This window comes from Aulonocara stuartgranti (genome assembly GCF_965226115.1).
Source record: "Aulonocara stuartgranti genome assembly, chromosome: 8".
Classification (NCBI taxonomy): domain Eukaryota; kingdom Metazoa; phylum Chordata; class Actinopteri; order Cichliformes; family Cichlidae; genus Aulonocara; species Aulonocara stuartgranti.
The window spans coordinates 13,015,282-13,035,867 of record NC_138959.1 but is presented as its reverse complement, the minus strand read 5'-3'; the positions used below and the strand labels follow the sequence as shown (position 1 = coordinate 13,035,867).

General features: G+C 40.2%; 1 protein-coding gene, 1 long non-coding RNA gene and 1 pseudogene across 5 annotated transcripts; 2 read left to right on the top strand and 1 right to left on the bottom strand.

Moving 5' to 3' along the window:
• Positions 1–497: 497 nt before the first annotated feature.
• LOC309713537 (neurogenic differentiation factor 2-like) lies at positions 498–4,245 on the bottom strand (annotated as a pseudogene). Its single transcript, XR_014280680.1, has 2 exons — positions 3,987–4,245; positions 498–1,879 (listed from the first exon to the last, which is right to left on the bottom strand). The product of XR_014280680.1 is annotated as a neurogenic differentiation factor 2-like (transcript).
• Positions 4,246–7,081: 2,836 nt separating this feature from the next.
• On the top strand, positions 7,082–7,597 carry LOC309713547. Its single transcript, XR_014278606.1, has 3 exons — positions 7,082–7,188; positions 7,307–7,334; positions 7,587–7,597. It is a non-coding gene; the product is annotated as an uncharacterized lncRNA (long non-coding RNA).
• Positions 7,598–7,614: 17 nt separating this feature from the next.
• LOC309713544 (protein phosphatase 1 regulatory subunit 1B-like) lies at positions 7,615–19,179 on the top strand. Of its 3 annotated transcripts, none has more exons than XM_082545270.1 (6): positions 7,615–7,729; positions 7,812–7,997; positions 14,626–14,709; positions 15,531–15,606; positions 17,727–17,846; positions 17,953–19,179. In XM_082545270.1, the coding sequence occupies exons 2-6, from the start codon at positions 7,902–7,904 to the stop codon at positions 18,063–18,065; spliced, it is 489 nt and encodes a 162-aa protein (XP_082401396.1). In that variant the 5' UTR covers positions 7,615–7,729; positions 7,812–7,901; the 3' UTR covers positions 18,066–19,179. The 3 variants fall into 3 exon arrangements, with proteins under 3 accessions (XP_082401396.1, XP_082401395.1, XP_082401394.1); XM_082545269.1 differs by having other exon boundaries at positions 7,617–7,729; positions 15,528–15,606; XM_082545268.1 differs by having other exon boundaries at positions 7,651–7,997; positions 15,528–15,606; positions 17,956–19,179.
• The last annotated feature ends 1,407 nt before the right edge of the window (positions 19,180–20,586 follow it).

Here is a 20,586-nt window from a genome sequence, read left to right as displayed (position 1 = left end):
TTCAAAATGTTTTTGTTCGTTGGATATTTTGGGACCTAAAAGCCAGGGTCACAGGCTTCACTCCAAAATTTAATGATTTTCCTTTCTGCGTTTGATTCTAATAAGCTGTTGTCTAGCAACGTACATAAATTCTTAATTTATAAAGCAGAGATCAGCTACACATTGCCATTGAGCTGAGATAAAAGGCTTTTAGCCTGCTGCTCTAATCTGTCTACTGTAAATCTTTCACTGCCCTGAGAGCGAGTGAGCTGTAGGACCTGTGTATTCTGCGAAAAGCGACTTTAATGTGTTGTTTACAGGGTTGGCTGACCACAGGGAAAATTTGCACCTAGTTATATTAAAAAATATTACTGAGTTACAACCGTTAAGTGCTATTTTTTTATTTTTTTTTTATTTTCAAGGAACCTTTTTTTATGAATTATTTTCATGATATATTGCAGTAACTGAATGAAAGCTCCCCTAGTAAAGAAAGAAGATTTGTTCGCTCATTTCAGACGATTAGAAAACACTTTTTTATTTTAAGTCGTTTGAGTCATAACATGTTTCATGTTGGCCTATACATTGTTTATGTCAGTTGCACTCATTCTGCATACAGGATAATACTGGACACACTTTGATATGATGTACAACAGTATAGGGATGACATCAGTAGAATACAGAAGATAATCAAAAGACTCTTTCTGCCACCTCCATCACCTCCCTTTAGAGACTCTTCTTGCTTCCCAAACAATATTAAACATTATAGGATTGTCATTAGAATGTCAATAAGCCTGATTGGACCGTAGTATGGAATCAATTGTGGAAAAAGGCATTGAGATCCTCGTATGGGGGCGCCCTGTCGTGGTGCAAGTGTACGTCGTGGAATGGTGGAATGTTTTCTGAGTGCGCACCACCACTGCGCGTACCCGAAGGCCCAAAGGGTATGCTGTGGCTGGGTCGAGAAGTGGTCAGTCCAGAGTAGTGCACAGAGTAATGATAGTTCCTGTCAGTCTCAGAGGACTCCTGCTGCCTCCCGGAGAGTCCGCCGTTCAGGCACACGGGAGGGCTGTGCTGGCCTTCGTAGTCCGGGCTGCTGTAGTCAGGGGACGTGCCTCCAGGCGGGTACACGGCCTCGTATCCAGAGCCGTAGGAGTGGCTTCGCAAGTTGAGAGCACCGGTTCCGGGCTGGTAATGAGGGCTGGAGATGCGCGAACACCGGTACGAGTAGGGATGGACCGAGAAAGGAGAACTCGGCATGTGGAATCGGGCTCCGTCTGAACACTGTTCAGTTAGGAAGTTCCTGGTGTTGAGCTGCAGGCAGCCTGCCACCAGATTGGTGGTGGGCTGGGACAGGCCTTTGCACAACATCTGCACGTAGGTCACCACATCTGGACGCTTTCCGTTGCGTAAAATCTCCCCGAGGGCTAATATGTAATTCTTGGCCAGCCTCAGAGTCTCGATCTTGGAGAGTTTTTGGGTTTTTGAATAGCAGGGCACCACCTTGCGCAGGTTGTCCAGCGCGGAATTCAAGTCGTGCATGCGCATGCGCTCCCGAGCGTTTGCCTTTACCCGACGCATCTTGGAGCGCTCCACGCGAGCCGCCGTCATCTTACGTTTCTTTGGGCCGCGCTTCTTGGGTTTGTCCCCGCTGTTCTCATCCCCACACTCCTCTTCCTCGGCCTCCTCGTCCTCATCATCGTCGCCGGCCATCTCAGACTCAGCTCGACTGCTGCCTTCCAGTGGCTCGTCCAGCTCGTCCTCCTCGAGGTGGCAGGGCTCGTGGTCATCTTCCTTGGCTTTGGAGTCCTCGACCTCATTGTCCTCCACCCAGTCGGCTGCGAGCCTCTGGACGTCTGGCAGCACCTCGCTGAACAGACGGCTCAACATTGTGGCATGCAACCTGCAAGACAGACAAACAGCGCTTCAGCCTGGCTGTTGGGCGCCCTGCTTTTTACGCACCAACAAGCACGCATTGCAAAAAAATCTCCGGTGAGCCCTCATAGGGTCGTAGCTTCTAGACGTCCCTAATCTTAAGAAAGAAACAAAAAAAAACAGTTATTATTCGCTAATTATTTTATAAGCAGTGAGAGTGCCCTGTGGCTTATATCACCGAGTTTTGCGTTGAACGTCAAGGCTTCTTCAGACTGAAATCCACCAAGCAGGGTATCCCAGCTGTTCCACAGTGGGTTACATCTTTGTTTGAAAAAGAGACAACCTAGAGCTATAGAGCTATGACAGTTTGTAAAATTATCCCATCACCTAGGGTTCAAAATTCTACAAGACAGGTTATCTATATGCCATGAAATATTGTTCAATTGCTAAACAAAAAAAAAACTGTCATCTTTTGTGTAAAAAAATAAATGCATACATTTAATATTTATTTCAATTTGAATCAATTTAGTTTCACATTGTGCTTAACCAAATTGGCCGTATAAAATTGCTCGTCACGAAAACTTAATGTTTCCACCTTTTAAAAAAAATTATAGCAAAAACATATTTATGGAAGATTCTCTTAATAAAAACTTTATAATTTAGTACTATCGTTTTTTTAAGAAAATCAGATGCATTTGGTTTATTCTTCAGGCAAGTAACCGTGTAGGCCACTGTTCGGCCTCAGCATGTGCTTCGATCTGTTCCCTCCAGCAGCACGGCGCAGACTGGCCTGCTTCTGCTGAATCCCCAAGGGGCTCACTGGGGTGCGGGTCCCTCCTCTGTCCAATAAATTACCAACTTGGAGGAATTCCATTACACACAGGCCGCACACAGGACCAAGGGAGCAAACAGATTTTTGTTAAAAATTACATTTTTAAAATACACCTTTTTCTATTTTTTTAATCTTAATCGTGAAAAAAAATTAGATATATGCGTTTAACTTATAACATCCAGATAGTGTAAAAATGAAATGCACCAGAACCTCAGTAAACTCTCTGCGGGTTCATGAACCCTGTTTGGCACACCTTCGCAGATCACGCAGGCTACAGATAAATCCTCATCTGAGGACTTTAGTTTGTCTGGACTTAATAAATAAATAAATCATAGATTTGTGAGCGAAAATTAGAGTATGTTTTCATACTGACCTTGACTGTTTGTTTTTTTAAATAATTCTATCAATACCTTTCTTTTCCGTCAGAGATTCCAGCCCGATCAAAGCTCTTTTTAAGTTACACAAATCTAGCTTTTAATTAAATTTCTCCTCATAATTTATTTATTTATTTTTTCTGAAACCAACTTAGTCAAAATGTAAATCCTCTCCGAATTCATGTCACCACATTCACCGACGACACGGGTTAAATAGACAAGTTCTGTGCTAAAATTAAATGTAAAGATATTATAAAAGCTGCCACATCCACAGATCTCCTCAGGTTCTCACTACCCTGAGCTCAGCTGTGCGTTTGGTGTCCAAGGGCGTATTTTTTATCTAATCTTGTAAGCACAATGTAATTAATGCCTACCAATACCTTGTCAATTAGCCTATGTATCTCTGTGGAGAATACTACCCCCACAGTGCTCTGACGTGAATCATGCAAGAGCACACACAAACACACACACACGCACACACGCACACACACACACACACACGCACACACACATGCTGCTCATTTTCTAAGACAATAAAATGCAAATTATGAATGCCAAAAGTGACAAGTAGAACCTATCTCTTGAGGGTCAGTGTGGATTTATTTAAACGAAATCTATGAAACACAGCATGATCGATGTCCTCCGATAATAAAAACATTAATATATATATATATAACAAAAATGAAAAAGCCTTAAAAAAAAGATTACAAGCCCAATCTGATCATATCGCTTGCGATACAATGATCAAAAAGAGCCAGGAAAACTGCACCCTTCTTCCAAAACAGGTTTAAAGCATTACATTATCTCAATCTGGCATCGAAACCCAAATTACCCTCCCCTAACCGTGGCTGTAAGAGACATCAGCACAAAGACAAAAACAAATCTGGATCATTATCTGATAGTCTACTGACTAGAATTGTGCAACCTACCTCCGTGGTGGAGCTCAGTGACGGGGCAAAGCGGGTTTGTTTACACCATCTCTCTCCGGGTGGGCATCACATCCACACGCCCTGCACGGATGCTTGTGCGAGCGAGGCGCTGCGTTCTGCTCTCACACCTCTCTCTCCTCTCCTGCCACCCTGCTCTGTCTGCTGCTGCTATCCTCAGCCCAAACGCGAGGAGGGAGCCGTGTGGCACCTCAGAGGCAGGACTGGGTGGGTTACATACCAGCTCTGATGCCAGGCCCATATGGCTGGCACGTCATTGGCAAGAGCCATCACATGAGAGCCGGTGATTGACATGCGGCCGCATTCACAGAGACTGGCTTCCCCTGGGGGAGAGGGACTCGCCATCTGTCACTGAGCTGAAAGAGAAAATGGAATAAGGAGAGGATGGCACAAAAAAAAGAAACGTAGGATTCAGGCTGCTTCTCTTAACCTCCATCTTTGGGGAAAATTGGGTTAATCTCGTATAGAAGATGTAGGAAAATCCCCTTATAGCATTAATTGTAATATACATGTAATAGCATTCATATAGTTGGCTGCGCCACAACAAATATCCCCAGCGAGGAGATCTAAAATGAGCTGTGTAGGATAAGAAAATCATGATGATGGAAATCATCCACATATGGGAACATTTTGGAAGTATTTCAGTGAAACAGTATATTGGCCCAAAAAAACAAACAGCAACTGAACTCATCCCCGATTCCATCAACAGAAACTTGAGCAAACCAGCGTGCCCACACCCCACACAAAGGTCTGGGATGAGTAAGTTGCCGTTCATACAGATCAGAGTCAGAGTGCAATTGCCTAAACGAATCAGTTGAACTGAGCTTAGCAAGGCGTCTTGGTTTGGGTTGCCAGGACTGGCACAGGTGCCAGCGGCCGGACTGACGCCAAAGGTGGCGAAGGCACAGATTGCAGAGAGGGGCCAGAAGATGGGGCAAGGCAAGAGGTAGAGAGAAGCAAGAACGAAAGGCGGGGTGGGTGGTGGGGAGGCTTATCAGCATCATCATCATCATCATGCTATTGAGCCTCACTCGACTGACCGCTGTGTAATTTGTGCATTCTCAGTGGAAAAACCAAAGTGCCTGACAGACAAGTATTTTTATTTTTTATTGTTTCACACATTTAAATCTCTGATAAAAGTCATACACCGGCACAAATGTGAATGGAGGTTAATGAGAGATATTATGTGCCATTTTCAGGAGTCCTTTGGGTTAATAACAAAAGCTCAAACCCAATAAGAAGAATTTCATGCTATTTTTCTTTCACTATTAAATGCCAAACATACACTTACATCAAATGGACATTTAAATAATGAAGACACGTCATGCATATCATCATATCATTACATTATCCTACAGGCAAAAGGAGAGTTCGAGATTCTCGGTTTTAGGAGTCACCAAAGGCGTCATGTCACAGCTCAGATTAAAAGTAAGAACTAAATGAACAAATAAATGCATTTTCCCCTCCGCTGTGATTGAAAAGGTTTAAAACCCGGAGAAGAGTATTGTATAGTATTGTTTATTCTATATCTGCCTTGAGTTATTATATTTAAAGAGGAAAATGAAGAGATTAGGAGAAGCTTTAAAGTTAATTTGGCCTCATATGTCCTGAACTGCCAAGCCTTTGGTTCTATCAATCTTATAAACATCTATATTTTACGGCTCGGTTCACATATCACTGAAATTCTCAGTGACTACTCTTTCCACAGTTATGTGTGGGTGACACCTGCTGGAAATAGAAAGCAAATACACGACGTCCTCGGTAAAATATAATAAAATTACGCATTTTCAGCTTTTCCAAAAGAGGATGGAACGACGTTTTTAATTTAGAGTGTGTTGTAAATAAACACAGCCAAATAATTACCTTCTTCAGCAGAAGTAAATCTGTGGATATTTGCATCATGTTTTATTGCTTTGAGGTTTTGTGAAATATATTGAAATATTCATATTTTTAAATATTGCAAATAAATATTCTTGTTATTTCAATACTTTGAACTATAAATGTAAAAATTTAAATATCGCTCTGTGCAAACGTCAGTCATAAGAAATTAGAAATGGCTGCTTTTTCTTAGCAGTTGTCGCCACCTTCTGGTGGTTTCAGTAACTACACAGTGCCACACAGGAACGCTCACATATATGATCTGTTGTGGATTCTACATTACATTTATAATAACACAATAATCTTATAAATATTTCACCTTCAGCTCTGCTCATTTTTGTGCTGTGTCGTGAGTTTGGACTATCATATATTTACTTGCATTCAAACCTCCCCTCAGTGAAGTGATTTCTTTACTTTTGGCCATAAGATGGTGCTGACTTGTCATCCCAGTGTTGCTTGGTGTCACGTGTTGTTGAAAGTGCTCGCAAACATACATTATGTTTTCAAGGACGACAGACGAACTGAAACGGAGCTGAGCCACAGATGGGCTCTTTTAAAATGTCCAAGGTGGCGAGCTCTTTTATCTGCAGACCTCGCCCAGCAGGCCTGAGTTTGCTGTCATTAGCAACTCTTCTTGAAGCTGGCAGATGTCCAGAGCTTTTCTCAAGTCCAGTACTTCAGTAGAGGGTGAACCCTTGGGCTTGTGGCAAGTGGGATCAACCATGGGGCCCTCTGCTTACAGGGGCATCTGGTTCGTTTTCCAATATACACACAATATACACCACAAGGAGAAAGCCTTTAGAAAAGTTTGTTTTTCAATCTCCTTTTGGTTATATTTAGTCACCAAATGTATCCTGTTGTTTGACTTTTAGGAAAACATAATGATTTGGGTGAAAGTTTACCTTTTTCCACTTCTTTACGAATTGCATGACACATGAAAAATAGGACACTTCCGCCTGAAACAGCCTACATGCTCGGGGGGATCCCACGTACAAATAAATGACAGTTCGTGACAGCTTGGCCGCTGATTGTGTTGCGCGCTGACAAATGCATTTGTCCTCTCTTGCCCTGCCTCTCCTCGAACTTATGCCGAAGCACACACTCCAACACACTTCCTGCACTGCCAGCTCTCTAAGAAGAAAAGCTGTTGTCATGGCAACTGAGTGCCTCGCAGATATTCGCTGTGCATATGGTAAAGCCAAGGTGGGCACCGGCGAAAGCAGAGGTTAATACTTTTGCCTCTGGAAGAGGGGGAGCGATTAGATCTTTATTTATTTATATTTCCAGTTTGTTGATCGTCCTCAAAGTGAGCACGCAAATTTGCACTCAACGTCAGTGCAATAAAATACGACCTTAAGTGCCTACCTAAAATTAATTACTTCGTTAATTAATTAAAATTAAAAAATCTATTTCTTCCCAACCAGGATTCGGCACATTTTTGCTAAGATAGCAGTGAGTGGCATCTTCCTAATATCTTAAAATTCGTTTCTTTTAGTTCACTATGACTCGATGCTGACTTTAGTTGTTTATCAGTTTGTGAAATTCTTTGAAGTTGTGTAACTTCCTCGCTTTTTTTCTTCAATTTCCCCTTCATTCGGGTAGATTTCTTTATCGGACAACTTTAAAATGCAAATGCGCAAAGTTTGCGGCTCCAGTAAAGGCAACAAAACCTTCACTGCTCTTCTTTCCACCTCACGCATTAAGGTCAGCGGACAAAGTGTGAGAGGAAGGGGAGGGGAGACTGGCGGGGAGGCGGGGAAGAGGAGCTGATCGCTGCTGTTAAACGGAACTCCAGAGACCAGAGGATCGCCGGGACAGAGAGAGATGCCGCTGTTTACTCACTGACGGCGAGTTTTTGTCAAGTATAAGCACTTTACTGCAGTTTTTCCACAGGCGGTTCCACTGAAGCTGACCTCCTCTGGACTCTAGGTTTGTGCGCTCGGCTGCGGAGGTGACAGGCGGGACTCGTTGCTGCTGCTGCTGCTGCTGCTGGTGCTGTTCCCCGCAGAGACGGAGGTGATGGACCGAGAGGCAGACGCGGATGCGAGGAGGAAGATCCAATTTTCCGTGCCTTCCTCCGTGCCCACCCAGCTGGACCCGCGACAGGTGGAGATGGTGAGATCTGAGGGAGTGTGGCTGTAGCCTACACGGATGATGACAGTGGTTGTGGAGATGAGTGTGTGTGTGTGGAAGGATTGTTAAGCTCAGGCTGGGTAACTGCATCTGTACATTTTAAAAGTAAATATCTAAAACGTGCTCGCCTGCAGTTCCATCATTAATGCTTCTTCAGGGGCATCAGTGCTTAACACGGAGGCTGACAGACTGCTCTAGCAAGACTTTGCAAAACTGTGTTTTGATGTTTGTATGTTACTCTGTGGGCAGCAGGGTATGGGCAGTGCTGGAATTAAGCAGAGCTCTGCAGCTACAGATTTTTTTTGGAGTCCTTAAAGTTGATGAGATTTCTTTGCCCTTCTATCCGAATGGAGGAGGAAGAGGAGGAGGAGGAGGTGAGGGATAAAGGACTATTTGTGGCATTAAAAATTAGTTGCGCCTGAGTAATAAATCCTTTACCACACACAAGAAGCAAAATGTAGAAGGTATTACTCATACGCTCGTGGAGGTGGTGAGCATATTATGTAAAGTCAGATCCGTTATCTGTTGCTTATGCTGAATCATCCCAAAGCGAGCGCTGGTCAATGCAAACAGTGCAGGGCAGGGTGAAGAGGGAAGGTATTATGCTGTACAGTATGAGCAGAGATGTGCATATGTTATTGGTGGTGTTAAAGACAAGAGCCCATAAAGGTCACAAAGTTGCCAATGAGGTAATATTTGGACACAAAAAGCAGCAAATGACAGGCTTATCCATTCCTTGTGCAGGAGATGTTCATTTCTTCAGTCGCTCCCTTAAGGGAAGTTTCACTGGAGACCAGGTGCAGAGTAAGAAATGTTCTTTTTTTTTCCAAGTAGGAGATTTGGAAAATTTCAAATGGCATCTGTTTGGAAAGCTTGTTTCAGCCTAATAAATCAATAACTTCTGGGCAGATATTTTCTGCTGCATCTGCTGTTTACAGCCCACTCTTGGTCTCTGGGTTTTCTGTTTGCTTGATTCATACCCTGTCCAGTACAGAAGGGATCATTTATTTGCTTTTCTAAGCAAGCCCATGCACAATGATGGCACAATTCTGAGTGATATTTTAATTTAAATACAGTCTGATGCTAATCAGTTGCTATACTCTACCTGATAGACTTGTTCACTTCTTCACTCGTTTTGTCTATAAGATGCTCTGGCAGTTTTATCAGCTCAGATCTTAGTAAGATTATGGCAATCTTCCTCCACTGATTAAATAAGACTGCAAGAAGCCAGAGACATTATATATCAGGAGGACCCTGAAGAAGCACATTTCCTTCAAAGTAGGAGTAAGGTTACAGGGCTTCATTTTCTGTGTTTCTGAAGCCATCACGTCACCAAAGTGACCATAAGTCTGCTGGAACAGTGTGCACAAAATAATAATCCTCAGGCATCTGTTGATGAAAATAAGAGGGACGGGATCAAACTAAGGAAGTCCTGCACACACAGAGATACAAGGAAACAGTCTGAGGAGATAAATATTCACCTGCAAAAAGAGCTTTGTGATCTATAGTTTTGGAAAACTGTATCATAATCTTCGAATTTCTTCTTTCTAACTGACCAAAAATGCCCTGTGGTCATATCATGTGGAATGAGACTTGTAGGAATGCTTAAAACCACAACTCTCATCGATAACTTAACCCAACATGTAGCAAGTCCTTCTGGGAATGGGTTCCTAGCTCGAAAGACCTTGATAGCACCTCATCGGCTGAATTTCTTGATCACTTTTTAAAAAGCTAAACTAGAAATGACCGTCTTCGGCATCAGTGTACACACACATAAAAGGAAGTGATTTCAAATTCATACATACAGTAAAAGTGACACAACAACAAGTAGAAAAAGAGGAGATTCAAATCCTGTGAGGCCAGACCTCAGCAATGACTTATATTCAGCAAATTTCCTCTGTAAGGAAGTCTTGTACCCTGGCAGCGATCCTAGTAATGACTCAGGCAGTTATTTTGACAGTTTTTTTTAAGGTCCCATGAGTGAAAGAGGAGAGAGTAATAACTTTAAATCCAAAATTGCAAGAGCATAATAGGCAGTCAGAGCTGATTTTTTTAATACTTAAAAATAAATTGTGCTTACTTTGATTTTAAAAGCGTTTTGATTATAAGTTACACCTGAGCTACACATGCACAAAGTCACATGATATTTTGGCATCATTAACAGCTCTTCCAGTGTGCCAACAGAGCACATCAGAGCTCACACAACATGCTAATTCATGTTATGGACAATATCAGCTTGCTTACCTAAATCTTTCTACTATGACAAGTAGATGAGCTGCCACCAAACAGTCTTGAGCCTCTACTGTATGCATGTGTGAGTGCAACAGCATGACTAGTTAATAGGATCTGTCTTGTAATACTTCTGTTTCCGTCCAGTGGTGGAATTTGTTTCAAAAAAACAAGTGGAGAGCTGCAGGAGCAGTGCTGAAGTGTATTTTTTCTTTTCTGTCCTTGAGATTTTGGTTTACTGAGGTTTTAGCCACCTTCTCTTACTGTCTTGTGAGGTCTCATCAAGAGTTTCTTGTCCTTTTGTGGTCCTTGAGAAATGCCGCCCGTCGATAGCGACTGAAACATCTAGAATAAATCAAAATAAAGGCAGGAATAAACGGAACACATTGAGCTGGAAAGGGAAAAACGGCAGAAGAAAAGAGACAAAGATAGCTGACAGAAGCCGAACAAGACACGCAAAAGGAGGAAAATCATCAGCCAAGGAGATGACTGATTAAAAAGAAAGAGATTAGCTGTGGATGACTGAGGAATGAATCAAGGGCGAGGGCAGCTCCTGCCAAGAGCACAAATAAAAAGCTCTAAAGTCTAATAGGGTCTTGTTCTTACAAACCCAGCATACGCACCCCTGTTAATCATTAATGCTATTTACAGAGTGGGCTGATGGCTTAATATTGGTCTTAATATTGGTAAATCTTCAGACCTAGATGAAGTGACTGTAGCTGACAAAGGGAGGTGGTAGCAGGAGAATAAAATAAACAAGACAGTTCCAGTCTTCCAATGGGAAGTTTCTATTTTCAAGTGCATTAATTGTGTTTTCTTTCATTTGTGTGGGTTCAGCTCCTGTTCTCCACTATCCAGGCCAACGCTACACAAAAAAAACCAGGTCAAAAGTCCGAAGTCATGAGTCGTGTTGTGGTCAAATCAAGTTCTGCAAAGGATTATTCCCTGAAAAGTGTTTTGTGTACACAGTTTTATACTTTTAGTGCATGCATTTAATCATTAAGCACAGAAGTTATTTTTGCGTAAAAGGCTTTTTAGGTCACTACCCCCCACTCAGTGTTGTCATTGTTCATTTAAACATCCAGTATGACGCATTGGAGTTGAATGTTATGCAACTAAAGGTCATCTGACCTACAAAAAAAATGGGGTGTGGGATTAATGATTTACTACATGACCACTAAACTTAGAACCCATGCTGCTGCTTAAATTTGCCTTTCTAGACGTGTCTGTGTTTTGATGGTAGTGGCAACAGAAAAAGGCTTCTTATAACCCCAAAGCATCGATCAACGAGTTCCAGTAACATTTAAAACACATTACATTTCTAAGTGGATTGAAAAATATGATCAATAAGTTGACCTTTTCTGGATATTGATAAGTACAGAGTAAAGAGTTAGCTATTAAAAGGAAATGTTAGACATAATTCATTTAGAGAGGTTTCTGTTATGTTTTAAACAATAGCCCAAACTTCTTTAAAGAACTCTCCTTCTGCTTTTTGTTTTCCAAATTTTTGTCAGACCCCTCACTCAGTTTTGTGTGTTGCTATCTTTATTGTCCCTCTATCAGTATCCTAATCCTCAGCCTTAACCCTTTGCTATCAGAACATGTCAGAGGGACTTTGTCCCCTGAAAAGTCGCCTCAGAAGTCTCAAAAAGCAATCAGGGGATAAAAGATAAATATCATAAAACCAACAGCTGATGTCAAAAACAAACTTTGCATTTTTTAGGGTTAAGGTTACTTCTTATCATCAATGATAACATGATAACTTGGACCTCACTGGTTTAAGACATTATTGGACCAATAAAATGCATTTTCAAAAAACGCTTTGGGTAATACAGTTTTTAAAAACCTGAAGAATAGAATATCACCTAAATAATAAGGTCCATATTATAAAATACAATGTTAAAATGATTTATTATTCTAAAATAACAAACACAATAAGCCCAGCATGTGAGGAGGAACTATGAAACATTAATTTGTTTCCAGTGAAATCAAACGTCCACTGCAGCCACACTGAGCAATCAGTGGTATTTACAGGAATTTCAGACATGCACAACAAGGATCTGATGAAAATAAAATATGTTCCCTGCAGGTGCTTGACCTTCCGACTACAGTGTTAACAAAACATAGGCCACTATGTCTGAAGAGGCTCTCAGACAGGTGCTCCAAATGTGGTTTGGTCCTTTGGCCCCACATGCCTTTTTTCCCCTCCTGAGTGCTGTGTGCACATGTTTTGTGTGTTTATTGGATTGCCACACTCATATTTTCATGTTAACACATCTTTAACCTCTAATAGGATGCCCCCCCCAAAAAAAGGGGCTGCATATTTAATTCTAGTGTGTGACTCATGAATATGGATGAATGCAGTGCACAAAGGGAAGCAGAAGCTGTGAGAGTTACTCCAGAGTGAAAGCTGCCCACACATTTCAATGCCTACACTCTTCGCTGTGATTGGCTTGGCAGCCACTTGTATCTCATAACAATGTTATCACCATCACACATCACAAAAGAGAGCCGGCGATGAGTATAGTGTGTGTTTTCCATAAATAACAAGTTATAAAAATAATGGTGAGAAAATGTAATCAATCTAATTACAAGTAAAAATTCTATGAAAGGACACAATAAGGATCCTAACAGTGTTATATTATTGGATTTTTGCTGTTTCTATAAAATAAATTCTTAATTGTGCCTACTTTATTTAGTGTGGAGCAGATTTGTAAATATGGTATTTTCAATCAGTAATTTATTTACCCAGGTGTTATGTATTTTGCTTTTGGAACTTTGAAACCTGGAAATGACCTTAACAACTCTGCTTTAAAATCTTAATCTGAAAACTATCCAGAAATAGTGCATGAAAAAGTACATTATTTCACTTTGAAATGTTATGGGAAAGTAAAATATAAACTGAAGGTCCAAGAATACAAGAGCATTACTAATACAATGTATTCACGTGTCACAGGAGGTGACGAATACAGCAAAATTTTGCCCCGTGGCCTCAAATTGCATCTTTTTGAACCAAATTAAAAGTTAGAGAGTTCATTTACAAGTCATATTACTGACAGGCTTAGTTTTGTAATGCCCAACTATCAGAGGAATGTGACAGGTCGGGATATGCTGTAGATAAACACTCATCGGACACTTGCTAGTACTGAGTTGGGCCCTCTTATACCTTCAGAAATGCCTTCATTTTTCATTGAATAGACCCTACAAGGTGCTGGAAAATACATGTGGTCATAAAGGGACAGACACACTCAGCAACAACACAGAGGCGGTGGCGTTTGAACAATACTCAGTTGGTACTAAGGTGCCCAAAGTGCGCCAAGAAAATATTCCCACACCATTACACTCCAGCAGTGTCATGACTGCTGTGGCAGGTAGGAAGTGGGCCCAAATGCAGGACTCAAACACAAAAAGGTAAACTTAGAAAAGAAAAAATGTTGCTGCTGCTAAAATTAAGGCTGACCAGATCAGGCTACATTTTTCCAAACTCCTGTTGTCCAATTTTGTTGAGCCTGTGCAAACTGTAGCCTCAGTTTCCTGCTCTTAGCTGACAGGAGTGGCACCTGGTGTGGTCTGCTGCTGCAGCCAATCTGCTTCAAGGTTCAACATGTTCTTCTTCTGCTCTTCAATGCTGCCTTGGTTGTAGCAAGTTTTCATTTGAGTTACTGCTGCATTCCTTTCAGCTCAAAGCAGTCTGACTATTCCACTCTGACCTCTGACATTAACAAGGCATATTTTCTTTTCATAGTCTCTGTAAACTCTAGTTAAACTTAACTCTAGTTACTTAAATCATCTTTCTTCAAGAAATGTAAAGAAAGGCTTGAACTTTATTTCCGTATGTTTTTATGCATAAATGCACTGTCATGTGATTGGCTGATTAAATATTTGCATTAACTAGCAGTTGAACAGGTGTGCCTAACAATTTGGCAGTTGGGTGTATATTTAATGTTTTGTGTGTTTTGTGGTTACTTTGACTCTCCCTGCTTCACACATATAAGACAAGGAGATGAAGAAGTACCGGCTGCTTTGTATGATGGAGACATACTGTAAACATGTTACAAAAGAACTGTGATTTCATCCAAGCGATAGGAACTTGTAGCAGAAAAGGAAATAAATTTAAATAATCCTTATTTAGATTTATTTATAATTTAAATAATCCTTCTGCCTTCTATCATAAAACGTAATCCTCATTCACAAACAAGCTGGACAGTCTCTTGAATGTTGTTGCATAATGATATGCATTTATTTTTTTAATGCATCTAACTTTCAAAGAACAAGTCCTCTGCATACATGCCATAAACCACAGTTTAGAATAAATGAATGCTGATTATTGAAGCAGTGAAGCCCTAAAGAAAAAAACCTCTTGTATCTCTCTCTTCTGCAGATTCGTCGTCGGAGGCCGACACCTGCCACGCTGTTCAGATTGACGGACCCACCATCACCAGAAGAAGACAGCAGCCCACATCAGGTAGATATGCATGTGAATTATACAAGTTAAAGATCCAGCAGTAAAAGGTTTGAATCAAATTTCAACGATACAGTAGTCATAAGTTCCAAAAGACCACAGTACAATGCAATCATGGCCTCTGAAATAATTGGAAATGTGGTGTTTCGACTTTCTATGTGCATTGTGAATGTCTCTTTAGTTTTTTTTTGTTATCATTAAGCCCACATTTTGCTATTTAAGTCAAAGTTTCAGGTTATTATGTCAAAATTTCCAGATAGGTATCTCAAACATTTCTCTTCCCAACTCAAACGTCTGAGAAAAGAAGTAGAGACTAAAAAAATAACTTTAATTTCCAAGTTATTAAATTGAAATAATAACTTGAAATTTTGACTTATTGATGATGAAATTTTTTTTTTTCTGTTTTGAAACCAGCTTCTACATTTTCAAGCTGTTTCTAAAACAGCTGCAGAAAAGCTTTCATAGGAAATGTCAAATTCGATTATTTACATTATGTACATTACAGTGACAACTAATTCTGCATCTTCACTTAATAACGCAACAAATATGTGAATAAGTGATGGCATTTTTATTTATGCTTTACTCCATAATTACCTGTTACAAGTATGAAAGTGCTTTTACGTTTTGTTTTATCTTTTCATTGACTTTTGCTGACAAACCTTCACATTGTGCATTACTGCCTTTCTGCTCTAATCCTTGCAACTGGAAAGGAGCGATTATTAGATTTGTTATATTGTATCATTTGTTTGAGGCAACAATAAGACAAAAAAGTGTTGCGTACACTTTTAGCTGTAAACCCTGGTTTGCATTTTTTATTTCAGCAGTGGGTTCTTGGGGAAAATGGAGCTTTGAAAGCCAAACTGGTTCACATGTCAACCTACCAGCCGCCATCTCTTAAAGGTAAATGAACCCTGACTCGAATCATTTTGTGTGTGTTTTTCCCTTGTACCCACACACTGGTTTTTCTTGTTTATATAACAAATGACACCAAATGAAAGAATTTGGGAGACCTAATTCTGCTGTGGCAACCACCATGTGGTCTCTATCTGTCTGGACTACGCACATTTCCACAACCACAATGAGAGTGTGTGTGTGTGCATGCGTGTGTCATGTAAGATTAGGAGCAGTGGCAGCTGTGAGTCTGTTCTGGATCATCCTGGATTATAGAATGGCTGCACAGCTGTAACACGGTCTCACCCACTCGCTGGCACATGCACACACACTATCAGATGCAACCAGAGTCACACAGACTTAAATACACACAAAAAAACCAACTCTGTTGTTATAAATATCTATACAACAGACGTTTTTATGCGTCTTCTTTTTTGTGCAAATTGTGGCTTTGGCACCTGCAGACATGACAGTTGCCACTCATAATATTAACTGGGTTTTGCTCGTTTTATTTGAGTGATGTTTGCATTTATAATTTTATATAACAAAAAAATTTTCCTTTCATAAGACATGCATGTATATTTTAAAATTGAAAATCCACATTAAAAAAATGTAACAAAATTTTAAGATTGATTTTTACTTTATTTGAATAGCTCAAAAGCTTCATGAGTTTGTTATATTCTCATTGCTTCATAGAACATTATTTATCTTCACCTTGGCATTAACTTGTTGTCTCTATATGCAGATGACATAGTCCTTTCCTGTGGATATTGATCATTAGATAAATGACCAGACAGGCGATTAGAAACCTAACTCCAAAATGATTATACTAACCCGTATAAAAAAAATTAAAAACAATTCTGACCTTTGCAGAAAATAGTTGAAATGACCTAATTCAGTGATGCTGAGTTTAAATAATAAATCTTTTTTGTCACCTTTTTTCACATTTGGTCCATTTGTGCTAATTGTATCTCTGCTTCTCCAAAACATTTTGCAAATTTTCATATGTTTCTTTTAACAAGACATAATAGCCATTTGGCTAATGTGTCCTATAATGTGCACTAGGACACATTATAGGTCCTGTTTCGAGCTGTCAATGAATAACCTCCACTCATCTGCATTGTACTTATAACACATTGCACCCAGTGGTCAGCCAGCAATGGTAGCGTGGCCGAGCGGTCTAAGGCGCTGGATTAAGGCTCCAGTCTCTTCGGGGGCGTGGGTTCGAATCCCACTGCTGCCAATGCACATTTTCCAGAATTTCTCATACAAGGGCTATTCTATTTTCTCATACATTTGCAATAAAGGGCTATTCTATTTCTATCTAAAGAACATTTCAAAGAATCGATTAGGATCCTTTTCATGATTCTTATTAAAAGAAAAAGCATAGACACAAAAAACTCAAGTGCGTCCTTTGGCACATCCGAATCTCTTACTAAGTCATTAAACTCTGGCTTAGTGAATAACTGGAGGACAAATGAACTACTGGATAATGGATCTTCAAAGTCTGAATCTGCATCTGGAGACAAAACATCATCAGATCTTCTTCCTCATCAACTAACCCAATAAAAATCAGAGAGGGTATTTCATATAAACATGGTACAGGTCTTATTGTAGATGGGAGGTTAGGGCAACTGATAGATGATTTAGTTTTGGAAGTTCATCCAGAAATATTAACTAAACAGTGGTAGTCATCAAAATGACTCTGTGACTCCCTATATACCACTGGAATACCAAAAACCCAGCCTCTTCCCCTTAGTAGAATTACAACACACACCCTGCTCAACTAAATGAGGTCCACATGGCTGGTTCTGTTCACCCAGTTTCATACCAAAATAACCAAAGGATCCTGTTATAGCGGTAATAGAGCAAAGGGGATATCATTTGTTAAGTCAATCAATCAAAGCCAAAATTAGTAAAGAGCAAGTGTTAGATTTCACACGCATTGCACACAGTTGATGTGTAACATTACAACTCTAGATATACAAATCCAAACACAATAATCTCTTTTATCAACCTATTCTTTGTCCTCTAGAGGACAATGGACAGATGATTGGAAAATTTGGTATTTTTGTTAGTAAAATGTTTGCAGTGTAACTTCATTCATCATAACTGATTTGTATTTTCAGCTGTCCAGAAGATGGCACAGGCCCATTTGTCCTCACTTGACATGAAGTCTGTAGACACAGAGTCCTCTTCAGGGGAAGAAGAGGAGCAACATGATGAGGAAAGGCAGCAGAAAGCCTCAGGTGGGTAAGCTAGGATAGGCTTTCCCATTTTTGGATTTTTGCTGGCAACTATACCAAGTATGGACATTTACACTTTGGAAATTTCTTTTCATGTTGGATCTAAAAGAAGAAAGCAAGGCACAGAGGGATCAGCGTGGTCTCCTGGACAGTCTGACAGAAGGTCATCGCAACAAAGACAAAGAGGATGCCAAAGAAAGAGAGGAAGGAAATGCAGAATGACAAATGAAGAGAGCCCTGATCGAGACAGTTTTATGATGAATCAATATGCATAGCACATGTGTGTGCCGTACATATGCGTGTATGGATATGTGTATGAGTGTGTATTAATTGGGTCTGTGGGTTTGTGGAAACATACAGTGTAAAAGAGGAATGTGGAGAAAAAAGAGAAACACAACAGAGATTATATGATGAAGGTCAGAATATCATTGAGCTGACAGAGGAAATCTTTAGCTGGAGACTTGTGAAGGAAACTGTGTCGCCGTCAGCCAAAGAAACGAGGGCTAAATTCCAATCAGCCAAGGACGCTGCACAAGAAATATAAGAATAGCTAAGAACTCTCGTATTTTCACAAAGCATTCATTAGTTCAAAAAGGTGTTTTGTTTTTGTTTTGTTTTATTCACTTTGAAGGTCTGGGAATACTGTGAGACATCTGAGTTTGAAGAATTAGAATTTAAATAGGCTTTGTTGACATCATGTAAAAGGGGCATGAGCTGAAGTGACACGGGTGCTAAATTTACAGTTCACGTCCGATTAGAAGCAAAAGAAGTACATAAAGAAATCAAATGCCAAATGTCACAGTGGGTAATGAAGATACATCTGCAGCTAATGTGTGTGTTGTACAAATGCACAAGATTATATTTTGTATGTAGTATCAGTGCAGACAGTAACAGACTGCAGTGCGATGACCATAGCCAGTTTCAACTGGAATTTAGCTCAGAAACTGTGACACTGCTTTCAGAGTTATGTCCATCTCTGAAGTTTGCTTTCCTCAGTCTTTCAGACATTTGTCTGCAAGGTCAAGAAATCAAAAGACGGAGGATTACAGACGAATTCAGCGCAGTCACAGTAGACCAGATTATATCCTAACAGATTAATCCAACTAATCACGATAATGCAGCAAACTGTTTCAGGCTAGATATTTTAAACTGGGGTTTTTTGTTTTTTTGTAACATGGAGATTAGCGGACATGATATGTTTGGGATGCCACACATGTTAGCTTGATAGTGAAATAAAATCTACCTGATTTTCAGAAACATCACATATGAAGGTTCATTCATGACCCTGTACATAAACACTGTTTCGTGCCGGTTGATAATAAATCATTTATGAGGCTGTTGGTGTTTGTGTATTTGTATGCCTAATGCTTCTTTTCCTTGAAAGACATATTTCATTTGATTTTTATTCAAACCAAACCATGTCACCATATTTAGGCCATATGTAGCTTAAGCTCAAACTTTTTTTTTATGTTTGTGGGATTTAACCAAGAGTATTTGTGTTCTTTATCAGTGCACACTCACCTGCCAGTTTATTGCGTTCACCTGCTCAACTGCTTATTAATGCAAATATCTGACTAGCCAATCACAATGCAGTAACTAAATACATTTAGGCATGTAGACATAATCGCGAAGACCTGCTGAAGTTCAAACTGAGCATCAGAATGAGGAGGAAAGATGGTTGACTATAAGTGAATCTGGATATTTCATAAACTGCTGATCTACTGGAACTGTCCCATGCAACCATCTCAAGAGGATACAGTCATGGTCTGAAAGAGAGAAAATATTCACTGACCTGCAGCTCTGGGTGAAAATGCCTTGTTGTTGTCAAACAAAGTTTACAGAAGAACATCACTGAGTGCACAACAGGTTAAAATTTGAATCAGATGGTTTACAGCAGCAGAAGACCACACCTGTGCTGTTACTGTCGGCTAAGAACAAGAAACTGAGGCAAAAATTTGCTCACCATGGAAAAATGCTGTCTGATCTGATGAGTACTGATTTTTCAGAATCTAGTGTAAACAAGCCTGTATCCAACCTGTTGATGGTTCAGGCTGGTGTGGTGGTGTAATAGTATGGGTAATATTTCTTGCCACACTTCAGGCCACTTTAGTATCAATGAATCCTTGTTTAAAGCCAGAGCCTCAATAATGTTTTTGACTATATCCATCCTTTTCTGTGTACCCACAGTGTACCCATCATCTGGCTCCTTTCAGTAGGATAACGTGTCATGTCACAAAGCTCAAATATTCCAAGCCTGGTTTGTTGGCATGACAATGAGTTTCCTGTACTAAAATAATCTCGACAGTCACCAGATGTGGGAGGAAAAGTGGTACCGACTACATAGAGCCCCAGTAGTAGAAGAGAGCGTGTAAACCCAGAATGAAAAGCTTTTTCTTGCAATTTTTTGCCCCTAATAAATATGTGCTACAATTAAATTGCCTGAATAAATTAGTTGGGTGAATGAACTTTGATTCCTCAAACGTTCATCACTTACAAACAAGCTGAAGGAAGCCAGCTCTTTCAAAACAGATGTGACCAGACCATAACTAATGGGTTAAGAATGGTTTGGCTATTAGCAGTTGTTAAAAACAACTTAACTCCAGGAAACTCAAGGTCCTTAATTCCAGGAACAGCCAAAAAGTGAAGCAGTGGGAGCTTGTGTTCTCATCTATATCGAGTGCAGTCTCAACCAAAAGCTTAGCACTACGCTTTACTGTATGTTGGACCGCCAGTTCTTAACTGT

Excerpts from the sequence above, each read along its gene's own strand:
- LOC309713544 (XM_082545269.1), top strand. The coding sequence starts at position 7,902 with ATGGACCGAGAGGCAGACGCGGATGCGAGGAGGAAGATCCAATTTTCC. Across the intron at positions 7,998-14,625 it reads ACCCGCGACAGGTGGAGATG|ATTCGTCGTCGGAGGCCGAC; the intron begins GTGAGATCTGAG and ends TCTCTTCTGCAG. Across the intron at positions 14,710-15,527 it reads AAGACAGCAGCCCACATCAG|CAGTGGGTTCTTGGGGAAAA; the intron begins GTAGATATGCAT and ends TTTTTATTTCAG.